The sequence below is a fragment of the Peromyscus eremicus genome, chromosome 17 (assembly GCF_949786415.1).
Source record: "Peromyscus eremicus chromosome 17, PerEre_H2_v1, whole genome shotgun sequence".
NCBI classification, from domain to species: domain Eukaryota; kingdom Metazoa; phylum Chordata; class Mammalia; order Rodentia; family Cricetidae; genus Peromyscus; species Peromyscus eremicus.
In genome coordinates, this window is record NC_081433.1 from 24,794,713 (window position 1) to 24,809,421 (window position 14,709).

Below are 14,709 nucleotides of genomic sequence, written 5' to 3' on the forward strand. Positions count from 1 at the left end.
ATGAAGGGTCTTCAGGTTATCCCAGACAAGAGGGCCTGACCCAAAACCAGACCCACACTTAGACTTCAAACCACATTAGTTTTCTTCTCATCCCATATTCACAGCTGCTAGCTGTAACATTAAGTTTTTGCTATTGTTGATGATTTGTTTTGTTTACTCAATTCCTGCTCAATCAAATCTTCATGAGAAACCCAAACAAAAAGAAGTATTTTTAAAGATAGCAATTTGCTATTAATATATAAGATTAGTGATTAATGAAACTGAGACAAGCTTACCAAAAGGATAATAACATTCTATGTCTTTCTCTGTTTAACCCATTTAACTGTGAAATGTGCTCAGGAGGACCTTTCTATCATCAGGATCTAAACAGAAGGCCACTTTGTTTATTCAATCAAAATTAATACAGTGGACTCAAGACCAAGAAACAAACTGACATAAATACATCCAAATGATTTTCAAGAAGGGGCAAAAGCAATTCAATAGTTAAAAGGCAGACTTTTCATCCAATGGGGGGGAGGGGAATTCCTGTTTCTACATCTCATAGCATGGGATTAGACACATGCTACTATGCTTTCTATGGACTCTGTGGATTCAAGCTCATGTCTTCACATTTGTATGTACGGTGAGCTCTTTACCTGACATGCCTTCTCTGCACCCTCTTAGACCTAAATTCAAAACATACACATTTTGGGGGGAAAAAAAAAAAAACATAGGCACAAAATTTCAAGATCTAAGACTAAGGGACAAAATCCATAAAGGAAAAAAAAATCAATATTCTGGATTTCATCCAAATTTATAGTTTTTTCTTTATAAAAGACAATGTGGCTGGGAATGGTGGTGCCTTTAATCCCAGCACTCAGGAGGCAGAGGCAGGCAGATCTCTGTAGTTTGAGGCCATTCTGGTCTACAAATTGAGTTCCAGGACAGCCAGGGCTACACAAAGAAACCCTGTCTCAAAAAAAAAAAAAAAAAAAAAAAAAGGAAACATAACATAAAACTTACAAAGAAATATTTACAAGCTAAATATCTGACCAAGGACTCAAGTTTTTTTTAAATTAAATTCTTAGAAGTTAACAGAGGGACTGAGGAGATGGCTCAGTGAGTGTTAGGACCTGAGTACAGATCCCCAGCACCAACACAAAAGCCAGGCACAGCATGCACACCTATAACCCCAGGATTCCGGAACAGAAAGAACCCAGGAGCTTGGCAGCCAGCCCTTCTAGCACAACTGGTGAGCTCCCTGGCTAGTGAGAGACTCTGCTTCAAATAAAATGAGGTGGAGAGCAACAGAGGAAAACACCAACATCAACACAGGCGCTGCACTGTAGAGGACAACACACACACACACACACACACACACACACACACACCACACACACACAAAACACACACACAACTCTCTTCCCCCATCTCTCTCACACATACTTATTAGGAAAAAAATTTAAAAACACAACCCAATTAAACCAGGAATTTCACCAAATAAGTAAAGAAGCATACGAAAAGATCTTCAAAACCGCAAGCTATTAGAAAAATGCAAATTGAAAACACAAACTATCACTGCACCCCTATCATAATTTGTAAGACAAAACAGTACAAAAATGAGAAGAAACTACTGTTCATATGCTGCTGGGAGGGAGGACACAAGGAAGTGCAGCCAGTCTGGAAAGAAGTACTGTGGATCTTCCTAAAAATGAAACAAGCACTTCCCACAGGACCCAGCACCCACAATCCTGACATTTATCCCAGAAAACGAAAAACTTACGTACACAAGTTATATGATCATTGACCTATTGAAGGACCCTGCGGGTATATACAAATGTTCACAGTATCCTCATCCGTAATATCCTAAATCCCGGAAACAACCCAAACATTTTCTACCAGCTGTGATGAATAGGATGCTGCAGTCCACACCCCATTTTATAATGGCCCATTAGTCAAGAACAGAGTAACTACATTTTTGTGGAATGTTTTAAAAAAGAGAATGAGAGAAATATATGTCAACCTCATACTACAGACCCATCCTCTCCAACCACATTGGCTTTTTATGGTTTCAGAGTCCTGTGATCAAACATAGTCTAAATATATGAAATGGAAAACAATTTAAATGTCTTAAATTATTCAGCATTCTGAGCAACGTGATGAAACTCTGCACTGTACATCCAATGTTGCCACTCCATTCTCCCCAAGTCCAGAACACCCACCCAATTCATGTTTCTCCCAGTTAGCCATTCCGTAACCCTCTCATTTACCAGACAACACTCAAGCTAGGGAGCATTTGTGGTTGGGTACCCTATTCTACTTGATAATGGCCCACATGGTCAAGAATAATGAGAGTGGGCATTTTTATTACAGTATATTGTCACAGCTATTCATTTTTAAAAGCCTTCCACTATCCCTAATTTATAACAAAGGGGTAGTTCCGGGCACCCACTGGGGTTCTTGGAAGTGTATCCCCTGTCATTAAAGAGTAATAACTGCCGTTTTTAACTGATATTTTCAAAACCTGTTTAACAACTCTTGTCCCACGTAGGAGTATCCAACCTGTGCCCTAACAGCTAGGGATGTGACACAACACAAAATAAACATTGAGATATTTTTGTGATTTTTTTTTTTGTTTTAATAACACAATTTTACAGTTCTTAAGGGTAAACTCACAGATGACAATGGAGGAGCTCAACATCAGAGACTGGACATTCCAGGTAGAGAGGATCCTTAGTACGATACATGCCAACCTCAAAAGGAAGCCACTGCTAGAATTTTAAACAGCTAAATAAATTCTCTTGCTTACATCTGACACCTTGCTGTTCATACATTACCCAGTCCTGGAGAGCACTTGGTAAAAATGTCACTTCCAGACAGTAAACCTGGGGTTGGGATTGAGTTTAGTGGGAGAAGCTCTGGGCTAAATCCTCAGCTAGGATAGGGGTGGGGACATTGGAACTGGCAAAGCTTACCAATGGAAGTGCTATCTTAAGAGAGCCCAGTGTCCTGAATGAACTTCTAAAATCATGGCCCCACTCAGAAATACAGTGAGCCTCGTCCACAGCAATAAGTGTGATACCTACAAAAAAGAAAATATACATGGAAAAATAAGGCTTAAAAAGAAAAATACACCATCTAAGTCAATATTGGTTTTTTTTTTCTATTAGAATATGCCTTATAGAAACTATAACCCAAATCAAAGTGTTTGGCACACACACACATATAAGAAGCCATAAATGACACCAGATAATATCAAAACTCATAAATAAAAATAGGAGGGGAGAAGAGAAATGAATAAAGGGTATTAGAATAAAGGAAATTTTTATATATTAATTCTAACAACATGCTATGTTTCAGCTTTTATCAGTATTCCTCAAAGACAAGAATTGCTTACTATTACTTTGTCCCAAAATTATCACTTATAAACCATCTGCAACAATGTCCTTTCAAAAGAACCATTCTATTTCTCTTTGGCAATAATGTTAATCTTATCTCATAGATTAGCTATCAAAGGAGACAAATGGTCAGCACATTTCTATTGAGATTAAGTACATCATTATCCATGATCGAGCACATATCATATTGCAGGAAGTTCTTCTGAAATGCCAATGCGTGAAGACACAATGACATCCACATAGTCTAACATAAAATGGAATAGAAAGAACTAAATCCCACCGTGTACAAAGTAAGTTAAAAGGAATATAACTCTTCACTCTGCCCTACACTAAAACAAGATCAAAAGTGCCTTGAAATGATCATCCATCAAAACAACTTCAGATATTTCAATGTACTGACTAGTAATGCCTTTACCATTTATTATAAAATTAATTCTTTTAAGAGAAAAATAACTTTTTATTATTTGCTATTATGTTCTATCAGTGAGATGATTAAAAACATGTGCTCTAGAATCAGACTGGCTGTACACAAAGCATTGAGCAAGTTATAAATCTTTCCGGTTCTCGGTTTCCTCAAAACTACAATATAGAGCTGCTGAGATGGGACAGTGGGCAAAAGCCTTGAAAGCATGACAAATTGAGTTCAACCCTCAAAACCCACAGTGGACAGAGAAATTGACTCCCAATGTTGTTCTCTGACCTCTACAAACACATTGTGGTATTTGTACACACATGCACACACACACACACACACACACACACACAAACACACACTTATATGCATACACACCACCACCATCAGCATCATCACCATCATCATAAATTAAAATAATACACAGTAGGTAGTAATAGCACCTAACACTTCTTACTACTCTAAGGTTAAATTAGAACACGCACGTAAAGTATTCATATAAGGTCTGGCACCAATTGGAGCTTAATAAAACTATACTACCATTGTTATTACTACATGGCCATTATGATCTAAAGCCTTGTCAAGAGCCAATGTGGCAGACATGCACATTACAGGGTCAGGAATTCAAGGTCATCTTCAGCCACAAAGAGATTTCAAGATTTGCCTGAGCTACAGAAGGCCCTGTCTAAATAAATTAATTTAATTAACCCTTTTCTAGGTAACTAAGACACACTTAACTTTAAGGATTTCATGGTTCTTAAGAGACAAAAGAAACACTGGCCATTCCTTAAGATTATAAGCTACAGTGAAGTCCTGACAGTATGTGTGTGTGTGTGTGTGTGTGTGTATGTGTGTGTGTGTGTGTGTGTATATATATATATATATATCACACATATACACACATGCACACATACACACACACATATGCAATACTACCAAGTGTTGGGAAAATTCCAGTGTTACTCACACACTTATTTTGACTTTAGGAATTAAAATGACCAGATTTTAAGTTAAATGCAGTAGAAGCCTGTAGGTGCAAATCTGACAAGCTGTTAATGGAGCTGAACTTTGACCTACATAGTTAGTTCAGTTAGTTAAGCTTTGGCTCACATTCACTTTGAATGCAAAAGTTCAAATGTCTTCCCAGGTCCTACACATAGTTCACTCAAGTATAGCCGTCACTCAAGTCTCATTCCCAAACTTAAAAGACAAGGGCAAGTGCAGCTGGGAAAGCATTCCGCATGAAAGTGTGTTTGCCATTTCTGTTACAGATCCAGACTCCTTAAAAACACTTAACATTTACCTAAAAATGACAAATCTGATTAGTTAAATGTCAGACCACTGTACAAATAACATCCCGAGTATATTCATGTTGTAGGCATTTTACAATTTCCTGTAAGCAAAAGCCTACAGGAAATATTTCAAACAAAATTTTCATGTAGCTTATCCCTTTTTCTAAATCACCCAGAAAAAACATTTTCATCCATTGAAAGCAAAAAACCTCTGCTCTAATGATGAAAATATTTATCCACGTTGTGGGGGTTGCTTGCTTGCTTGTGTATTTGTTTTTAGAAGAGAAAGGAGCTCAGACTAGCCTCTGACTCTTGATCCTCCTGAATCGGCCTGCTAGAACTGAGACCATATTTCCGTACCTAGCAAATGCTTCTTTCTTAGAGAAAAGAAAATGAAAGAGAAAACCACAATGCACAAAACATATAATGTCAGGGGAGAATATGGGGCCTCGGTGGGTAAAAGCACTTCCCTCCAAACCTAATAGCCCAAGTTTAATGCCTGGAACCAACATGGCTGAAGGAGAGGACCACCTCCCTTCTCTTGCAAGTTATCCTCTGACACTCACTCCAGCACACAGAGTAAAAATAAAAATTAAAAAAAAGTTAAACATGCCAGGTGGTGGTGGCACATGCCATTAATCCTGGCACTTGGAGGAAACCTTGTCTCAAAAAACAAACAAACAAACAAACAACCATTAAACATGATGAGGCATGAACTCAGGCCTGGAACACGCTAGGCAAACACTATCAATGAGCTACAACCTCAGCTCTGCAGTATTCACAATTTACCCATCTCAAAAAGTTAAAAATTTATAACTACTTGTAAAAAGCATTTAATGTTGAATAACTCACAATAATTACTCATTTAACATCATTATAAAACTAAAACAAATACTAAGGCAGAATAAAATATACTGAGAATACTAGAATCATGGATACCAATTTTTTAGATATAACCATGAAATTGATCTATAAGGTAATTGGGCTTAAGCCCTAGGAAAATGCTCAAAAGAACTTTTTATAGACTGATGGGATACATCTCAATTTTTTTTTTCCATTACAGGCGAAAACATGCCAAGGAGAGCTACATTGATAATATAGTTCCTTAAATTAGTGGTTCTCAACCTGTGGGTCAGGACCACCTTGGGGGCTAAATGACCCCTTCACAGGGGTCACCTAAGACCATCAGAAAACAGATATTTACATTACAATTCATAACAGTGGCAAAATTACAATTAGGAAGTAGCTATGAAAGTAATTTTATGGTCGGGGGGTCACCACAACATGAAGAACTGTATTAAAGAGTCGCAGCCTTAAGAAGGTTGAGAACCACTGCCTTAAGTGTTAATTTATGCCCTCATTCTTTGTTGCTTTCATCATATACTAAAATATAAAAGTTTTCTTTCACTGTATTTGTTAAGAAAAACTATTAAATATATTCCTAACACACAATGTTAAGTGATATGGATATAAGTCCATGTCAAGGTTAGTATTGCTGTGATAAAACAGCATGACCAAAGCAACTTGGGAAGAAAACTTGGTTTACACTTCCACATCACCTTCATCACTGATGGAAGGCAGGGCAGGAACCTTGGTGTAGGAGCTTATGCAGAGGTCATAGAAGGATGCTGCTTACTGACTTTGCTCCTCATGGTTTGCTCAGCCTGCTTTCTTAGATAACCTAGAACTACCAGCCCAGGGATGGCCCTACCCACAGTAGGCTGGGCCCTCCCCATCAATCACTAAATAAGAAAACGCTCTATAGACTTGCCTACAGCCCGATCTTGTGGAGGCGTTTTCTCAATTGAGGCTCCCTCCTCTCAGATGACTCTATCCTGTGTCAAGTTGACATAAAACCAGCCAACACAGAACAATGCTGAAAATTTAATCTATATGAAATTACTTAATACCTCACTCTTCAAAAAGATCCTACAAATTGGAAAGACAATTTTATCCTACAATTGGACAAAATTCAAATAAAGGTTTCAAATATGGATAACATGTGTCTCCTTTGGATCTCTCAGCTGAACCTAACCACCACCAAACAAACGAACAAAAACATACAAAAGTGCTTAAGTACAAACACTGTCACAGCATTGACTAATTTCACATTTACATTTTCTAGGGCATAAGCTGTTTAAGAACATTTTTCTAAAGTTTGAAGGGTGATTCATATGAACAAGAATAAAGAAACACTATTCTAATTTAATTTAGGCTCAGAAGATGAAAAAAGACAAATCTCAGAATCTAGGATTTAACATTCATTCAGTGGCACACAGAAACAGACAACTATGTGCCAAGTACTAAGGAAACAGAAATGAATAAGAACAGTATTTTTGTCTCAAAAGAGTTTATAGTATAAGAAGCAATACATATCTGCATGTATACAAATATAACACTAACCCTGGAGTCCCACCTTTATGGAATGAGGAATTATAGGTTACTATAAAATGAGGCAAACACAAAATTGGCTTGCTCCTATAGGAGCAAACATTTGAAACCAACCTTACTGAAATCTAGTCTCCATCCATGGGTTTACTTTGTGTTCATAAAAGTCCTATTTTGTTACTTACCAATATTGGACTCAAGTTGCTGGAGTAGGTCCAGGTTACCAGAACAGAATTCTGGAGTTATGTATATGATCCTGTATTTGCCTCTGCAAAGACAAACCAAAACAGAAACAGAAAAGAAAACACTCCAATAAAGAAAGAAATCAAGAGTAACAACTTAAAATCAAAATAGTTTCTTAAGTCACATAACAGGGCCGATTACACAAAAACAAAGGAATGTTATGCACACACATGTGGCAATTCTTTGATTTATCTTCAACTCATCAAAATAAAATGCAGTAATTCCTGTCAGGGAGCATTAGGCATGAAGGCTGTATTTCAAGCCAGATTCTGGTTTCTAACAGTCCAGTCCCAAAACAAAATGCCCAAGCTAGATGATCAAGCCTTTGTAAACTTTTTGTATTATCCCACATCCACACACTCCACCTGTGAGAACTAAAACCCAGACTCCTTGTTCTCTCTTGATTAAGACCTCACTATCCCAATTTATTCTCTGTATTCTGCTGACAGGGATAGATGCTCAGTTAAAGGCAATCCCTCCTAGAATATGAACACCCGATCAAGAAGCAACCCGTCAACATAACATGTCAAAGAGGGAGAAGCAAAGCAGCCATCTTTTATTTGGTGACTGATCTCTTCAGAAAGAAAACATGAAAAGAGACCATATGTAAAAAGAAAGGTCGTTTGTGTTCTCCATGCCCAGTTTTTCTCAGTGGGAGCCATGTAAAAATTCCTTTATCCTTAAAATAAAATGCACTTTTTGCTTAAACTACTTATGTTAACTTGTTATTATGACAGGTTTTATAATGAAGGCTAGAAACTACTTATGGTGTCTTCACTTTACCAAATAAAAACAGACCAAATTAGACTTCATTTTCTACATAAAAAGTTTAAGTTTTTAATTCACCCATTCAACAAATATTTGGGTTTCTATTACATGTTAAACATTGTATTTCCACTAGGAATTTATTAGGCATAGAATAAACTTTCCTTTATCTCCAGGAAATTAATACAGTGTTCTAATTACTGTAAGAAACAACAAAAATAATAAAATCTGGTGTCACTCTATCCAGGTGTGGACTCAGTTCTCCTTCCTACAAGAAAACTGATCTGAGACGAGTTAGCTAACTTCAGTGTATCCCAGTTTCTTGAATATTAGCTATTTCCTTAGAGAACCAGACTCAGGGCATCTTGGTTAAAATGGACACAGGAACATTCCCAGAACTAAAGAGCAGCCAGAAAAACTAACGCAACTCTGTAAACAAAGAGCGTAATTGGAGGGCTTGTTCTCCAGACAGGCAGGCTTATTAAAATAGCTATGATAACCAAGACAAACAGGCCCACAGAAGCGTGAGCAGACACGCAGCAAGCAATCTGCACACACCTACTCAGTTCATTTCTGAGAAAAAAAGAGGATCCAGGAGAGAAGAGATGGAGCTAGAACAACTGGATATCCTCATAAGAAAAAAACAACTAATACCTCACACAGTATAAAGATATTGCTAAAAGTGGGTCACAGATCCAAACATAAAACTGTGAAACTTTTAAGAGAAAATATACACTCTTTATAACCTTGGGCTAGGAAGAGTTCTTAAATACTCAAAGCAAAATCTATAAGAACACACTAGCAACTAGACTTTATCAAACTGGAGAACTATCCCCCTCAATAGAATTATTGAAAGAGGAAGAAAGGCCATAAACTAGCAAAGTATCCACAAAGTACATATAAATGAGAGATTTGTATCCACAATACATAAATTGCCACCAAAACAGGGTTAAAAAACGGAAAGTGGCAAAAGATCGTAACAGTCACTTCCACAAAGGTAGACACACAGCAATAAGTGTAAGATACTCAACATAATTAGTCACCAGAAAAATGCAAACTGAAAATACAATGAGATCCTGAAAATACAATTAATTAGTGGCTAAAACCAAAGACTGGCTAAGAAATGACAGGTTTGGCAAAGAATAGGACTTCTCACACACTGCCACTGGAGATGTGAATGATGGGGTCGCTCTCAAGATGTTCAACAGTTTCTTAAAAAGTTCAGCATGAAACAGGCACATGACCCAGCAATTCTGCTCCTAAGAATGCACACAGGGAACTGAAAACACACGCTCATCCAAAAACTCGTGCACGAAGGTTCAGTGCACCTCACCTGTTATCACAACCTCTAAACAGAAAAACCTCCAATGTTCATCATCAAGAATTAGATAAACAACATGCGGACTGTCCAGACATCAGAAAATTATTCAGTTAAGAAAACAACGAGGCCTCAATCTTACACAAAGGTGTACAGACAACAAATACGAAGAGCAGGAGAAGTGATTTTCTCAAGGGATTAGCACACTACTACTAAACGGTCAGCCCTGAAAACACACACACAAGTAACAATAGACAGACTAAGCGGATTCCACTTGGGAATATACATGTATATACACATATGCGTGTCATAACAATTATTGGGGGAAAAGTTATAAGTGTAAAAGAGCACAAGGAGGGGTATATGGGAAGGTTTGGAAGGAAGAAAGGGAAGGAGAAGTGTAAATATGTTGTAATTTCAAAAATAAAGTTTTTTTTAATAAAAACTGTTTTCAAATATGGACAATTTTGTCATACCTTAAATAAAAATGTACATAAAACTCTCTTACACTATAAACATCTTACAATATGAAATCATATAAATTACTCACAATTTAACATCTCCTAGAATATTTTTTGATTGTGCTGATCCAAGTAAACAGGCTGGAATGTTGGACATTCTAAAAAGACACAAATATTCTGCATCAATACACACATTACAAACACCAACTTCATTCTCAAAGAAGAGATTTAATAATATATATTCCTCTTCTTTCTAATAGTCTCTCTTTTCATGTCTTGCTAACTTGATATACTCTTTCAAAAGCCTGATGAGAAGACAACTTTTTAATGTGGGTTTTTCAAGAAGAAATTGAAAGGTTTTCATAGATAAAAGTAAACTTTAGGGTTAGAAGGGGGTGTATATAATCAAAATACATATGAAATTTTCAGAGAACTAGTAAGAACATAGTTTAAAAAGTAAACTTTTATATATACAACTTATATCAAGCTAAAGAGACCAAACAGCAGAGCCAAAAAAAAAAATCAAAAATTATATGGCTTTTAGAAACAGCCATAGTAAACTGGCATAAAGCAATAAATCTTTTTAAAGCGTGACCAGGACAATCTGGTAGCCTTGAATTAGAGAACTCAAGAATGAATGTAAACTCTTCCACTAACACTTCATTTGCTACCAATAAATGCAGCCAGGTGTGGAAGGGCAGGCTTTGTATGCCCAAAGCTTCCAGGGCAAGGCAAGAGGACAGAGTGACAGTATCCCGGACTATATATAGCAAGACTCTTTCAAAAACATATTACTGTGAACTAGATTTACATTCATCATCTGATATTTCATGTCTAGAATAAACACAGGAGGAGAGCTGGGCAAGTGGACACTGAACTGAGAAGACTGGGGACGTTGAGGCCAGCCTGGCCTGTGTAGTAAGATCCTGTCTTAACATGTTCTTGCTGGCTTGCTTATCAAAGGCAATGATGCGGCAATGAAACCATTACTTACTCAAGCTGGAGAACTTGGTCTTCCATTAAAGAAATGAGAGGTGAAATAACAATGCCAATCTTGCCTGCATAAACAGGTGGGTACTGGAAGCACAAACTCTTCCCAGATCCTTGAATAAAAATCATACACAAAAATAAAAATAACCTCTGGATGTTGTACTTTGTCTTACAGTGTGCTTGCATAGCAGAATAAATAGACTTATAAGGTAATTCATGCATAAATATAAAACCTTTTCCATGTTCACTTTCTCCTCTATTTAAGTTTGTGAAAGATTAAACACCTTTATGATTTTTAAATGATTGAATTATTTACTTTAAGTGTAACTTACCAGTTGCCATGACAACAACATTATCTCTTCTTTCTTCTAATACAGAATAAATGACTTTCCACTGAACCCTTAAAAGTAAAAAGCAAAGTGCTTTATCAATAACAATCCAATGCACAAGTAAAGACCTATGTAACTTCTACTCTCTAATAAACTCAGACTTTTTCAGTTTCCTATATAAGTATGTGTAAGTCCTAGAAATTTTAGACAAAAACACCTTTAGATCAACCTCTCATTCAGACTGACCAAATAACAAGTTTTCATATAGCATGTGCATTAAATTTTATTACACACATCAAAAGTATAAAAAAACACTCAGCTTTATACTATAGACCCAAAAGAACCAGTATTTTAAAATAAGTAAGGGGAATGTTGTAGGTTTGAAATGAGAAACCTATGGAAAAGTGATAGTCAAGGGGAAAAATCTACTGGAGGTGAGATCTGCTTATGCAGATGACAATCTATTCTTATCTGAGTGCTGTCTATAAGACATGCTGAGTTGTCAGAACCTCCTTCTTTATACATCTGTGTGTGTCCTTCTGTATATAGGATATATTTTAATTTTGAAAAAAACTAAATTAAAAGAAGAAAAGACATGTTTCAATGGATTCTATTTCAGTATCTTAAAACTGGAAACACCCAGTCTAGATTTTTACTTGTTTCTAATCTTACTTTTGTTCATCTCATTTTTCTAGTTATTATGTGATCTTGTGATGGTCTGAATGAAAATGGCCTCCATAGGTTCATAGAAGTGGCATTATTTGAAAGAATTAAGACATGTGGCCTTGTTGGAGTAGGTGTGGCCTTATTGGAGGAAGTGTCTCACTGGGGGTGGGCTTTAAAGTTTCAGAAGCTCAAGCCAGGACCAGTGGCTCACACTCTCTTCCTGCTGCCTGCTGATCCAGATATGGAACTCTCAGCTACATCTACAGCACCATGTCTGCCTGCATGCAACCACACTTCCCACCATGATAATAATGGACTGAATCTCTGAATGAATAAGTCAGTCCCAATTAAATGTTTTCCTTTATAAGAGTTGCCGGGGTGTCTCTTCACAGTGATAGAACACTGACTAAGTCCTCTAGATGTAAATATATTTTGATATGTTAAAACAGTACAACATCTCTGTTCCTCAGACTGTTCTCTTGGAGACTTATGATAATGTGCTATGGGACACTTGCACAAAACAGAAGGGATGCTTATTTCCTCCAAGTTCATACTTAATGAAAGATAAATCAGAAATGAGGGAAAATTCATTTCTTATTATGTAGTTTCTACATAGAAATACCCAGTTAAAGAAAAAAATGCTTTCTTTCTTATTAAAAGAACAAAGAAACTTATATAATTAATACTTCAAATAACTTTGGAGTCACATATGATATACATTTGACATGTATGACTATAGTAAAATTTGGCTACTACTGTTACAGGAATGGATTATTTATATTTTTTCTCTGTGAAAAAAATTTAAGTACATGATTTAATTAATTGAGATCACACTCACGGTTTAAAACTGCAATGGCCGAAGTAGGTCTTGAGGCAACTAATTTGCTTTGCATTAGGCTCTGGCAATAAATGGTCTTAAAAATAAATAAGATAATAAAATCGATATTTATGTTCAAAAACAAATATATCACGTAAGAGGAGAAAATGTTCATTTCACTGGCTTCTTGTAAAGAATACAGTGACGTGTAACATGTTCATTTCTTTCCATTCTAATCAAACTTGACCCTCTAGGTACCTGTCACAACACCAGACAAATGCTTTGATTACTACTAAAGTATTAGAATTGTACTTGGACTTCACACTTCACCAACACTAGAAAAAAAACAAAGACCCAGCATCTTCTAATTAGGTACAAAACTTACAAGATTTAACATCTAGAATGAACCAAACCAAAGCAACCAATAAGCCAATGAAACTTTTATTAGATAAAAATTTTCAATTTATGTTAATAAAAATTATATTAGTATTCCAAATTAAGTATACAGAAAAAGCAAAATTCTAGCTGTCTAAAACTAAATCTAGTTACATAAATTCAGTTACCTTGATCTAATTTAGTTATTTATTCAGTTTAGTTAGGTAAATGTAGATATCTAAATCTTTAGCCAAACATCTTAACTGCACTGCACCATGGCTATATTAGCTCTGCCTAAGAGCCCACCACTGTCCATCCTCAGAGGCAAAGACTCACAAACAGCAAAGAAAGGGTCAAACGCACATTCTAGGCAAGCTATCATTAAACATATGAAAAGTATTATCTCACATCTTTAATAACTCTTAACAGAAAGATCAAACAAATGGCTGCATTTAATAAGAGAAAGCAGAGGAAAATGTTTCATCCATATATTTATAAATAACTTCCACCTACAAAATGTTTTGAAATTTCCACATTTTCACACAATAATATAGTCTGAGTATAGTGAGAGTTCTACCTTTTGAGAAGACTCTACAAGTCGACAAACTGACTGATTATCTACACTTAATTCATAATTGCACCATTTGCACACTCACTGACTGCACTCTTTGCTATAAGAAAGTTCCCTGGTGTGGTGCCTACTTCAACAACAAGCTCCTGGGGAACAGACTGATTAGAACCAGACTGTTTATTCAATATGAGCAGTTAGTAATGTTGTTGGATTTTCTCTTACTCTTTTAGGGGGCCCGCCACCTAGCTCCCAAATAAATCACACAGAGAGGCTTATTCTTAATCATGAATGCCCGGCCTTAGCTTGGCTTCTTTCTTGCCAGCTTTCTTTAACTTTAAATTATCCCATCTACTTTTTGCCTCTGGGCTTTTCCTGTTCTTTTACTTCTGTAAATCTTACTCTTACTCTGTGGTTTGCTGTGTAGCTGGGTGGTTGGCCCCTGGAGTCCTCCTCCCTCTCTGGCTATTTCCTTCTGTCACTCCTTGATCTCTCCTTTCCTCTCAGATTTCTCCTATTTAGTTTCTCCCTGCCTGCCAGCCCCACCTGTCCTTTCTCCTGCCTTGGCCGTTCAGCTCTTTATTAGACCATCCGGTGTTTTAGACAGGCACAGTAACACAGCTTCACAGAGTTAAACAAATGCAACATAAACAAACAAAAGTAACACTTTAAATAACATTCCACAACAAGTAAACTACTTCACCACTG

At 36.5% G+C, this 14,709-nt stretch overlaps 1 protein-coding gene across 1 annotated transcript in view; it reads right to left on the reverse strand.

Moving 5' to 3' along the window:
- The window catches only part of Wrn (WRN RecQ like helicase), a 107,715-nt gene that overhangs the window by 52,216 nt on the left and 40,790 nt on the right, over positions 1 to 14,709 (reverse strand). Inside the window, exons 13-18 of the mRNA XM_059244335.1 lie at positions 13,080 to 13,155; positions 11,579 to 11,646; positions 11,251 to 11,359; positions 10,346 to 10,414; positions 7,655 to 7,737; positions 2,955 to 3,061 (exon numbers count right to left, since the gene is read on the reverse strand). Of these exons, the coding sequence (XP_059100318.1) occupies positions 2,955 to 3,061; positions 7,655 to 7,737; positions 10,346 to 10,414; positions 11,251 to 11,359; positions 11,579 to 11,646; positions 13,080 to 13,155 (512 nt within the window). The remainder of the gene's footprint in view (positions 1 to 2,954; positions 3,062 to 7,654; positions 7,738 to 10,345; positions 10,415 to 11,250; positions 11,360 to 11,578; positions 11,647 to 13,079; positions 13,156 to 14,709) is intronic.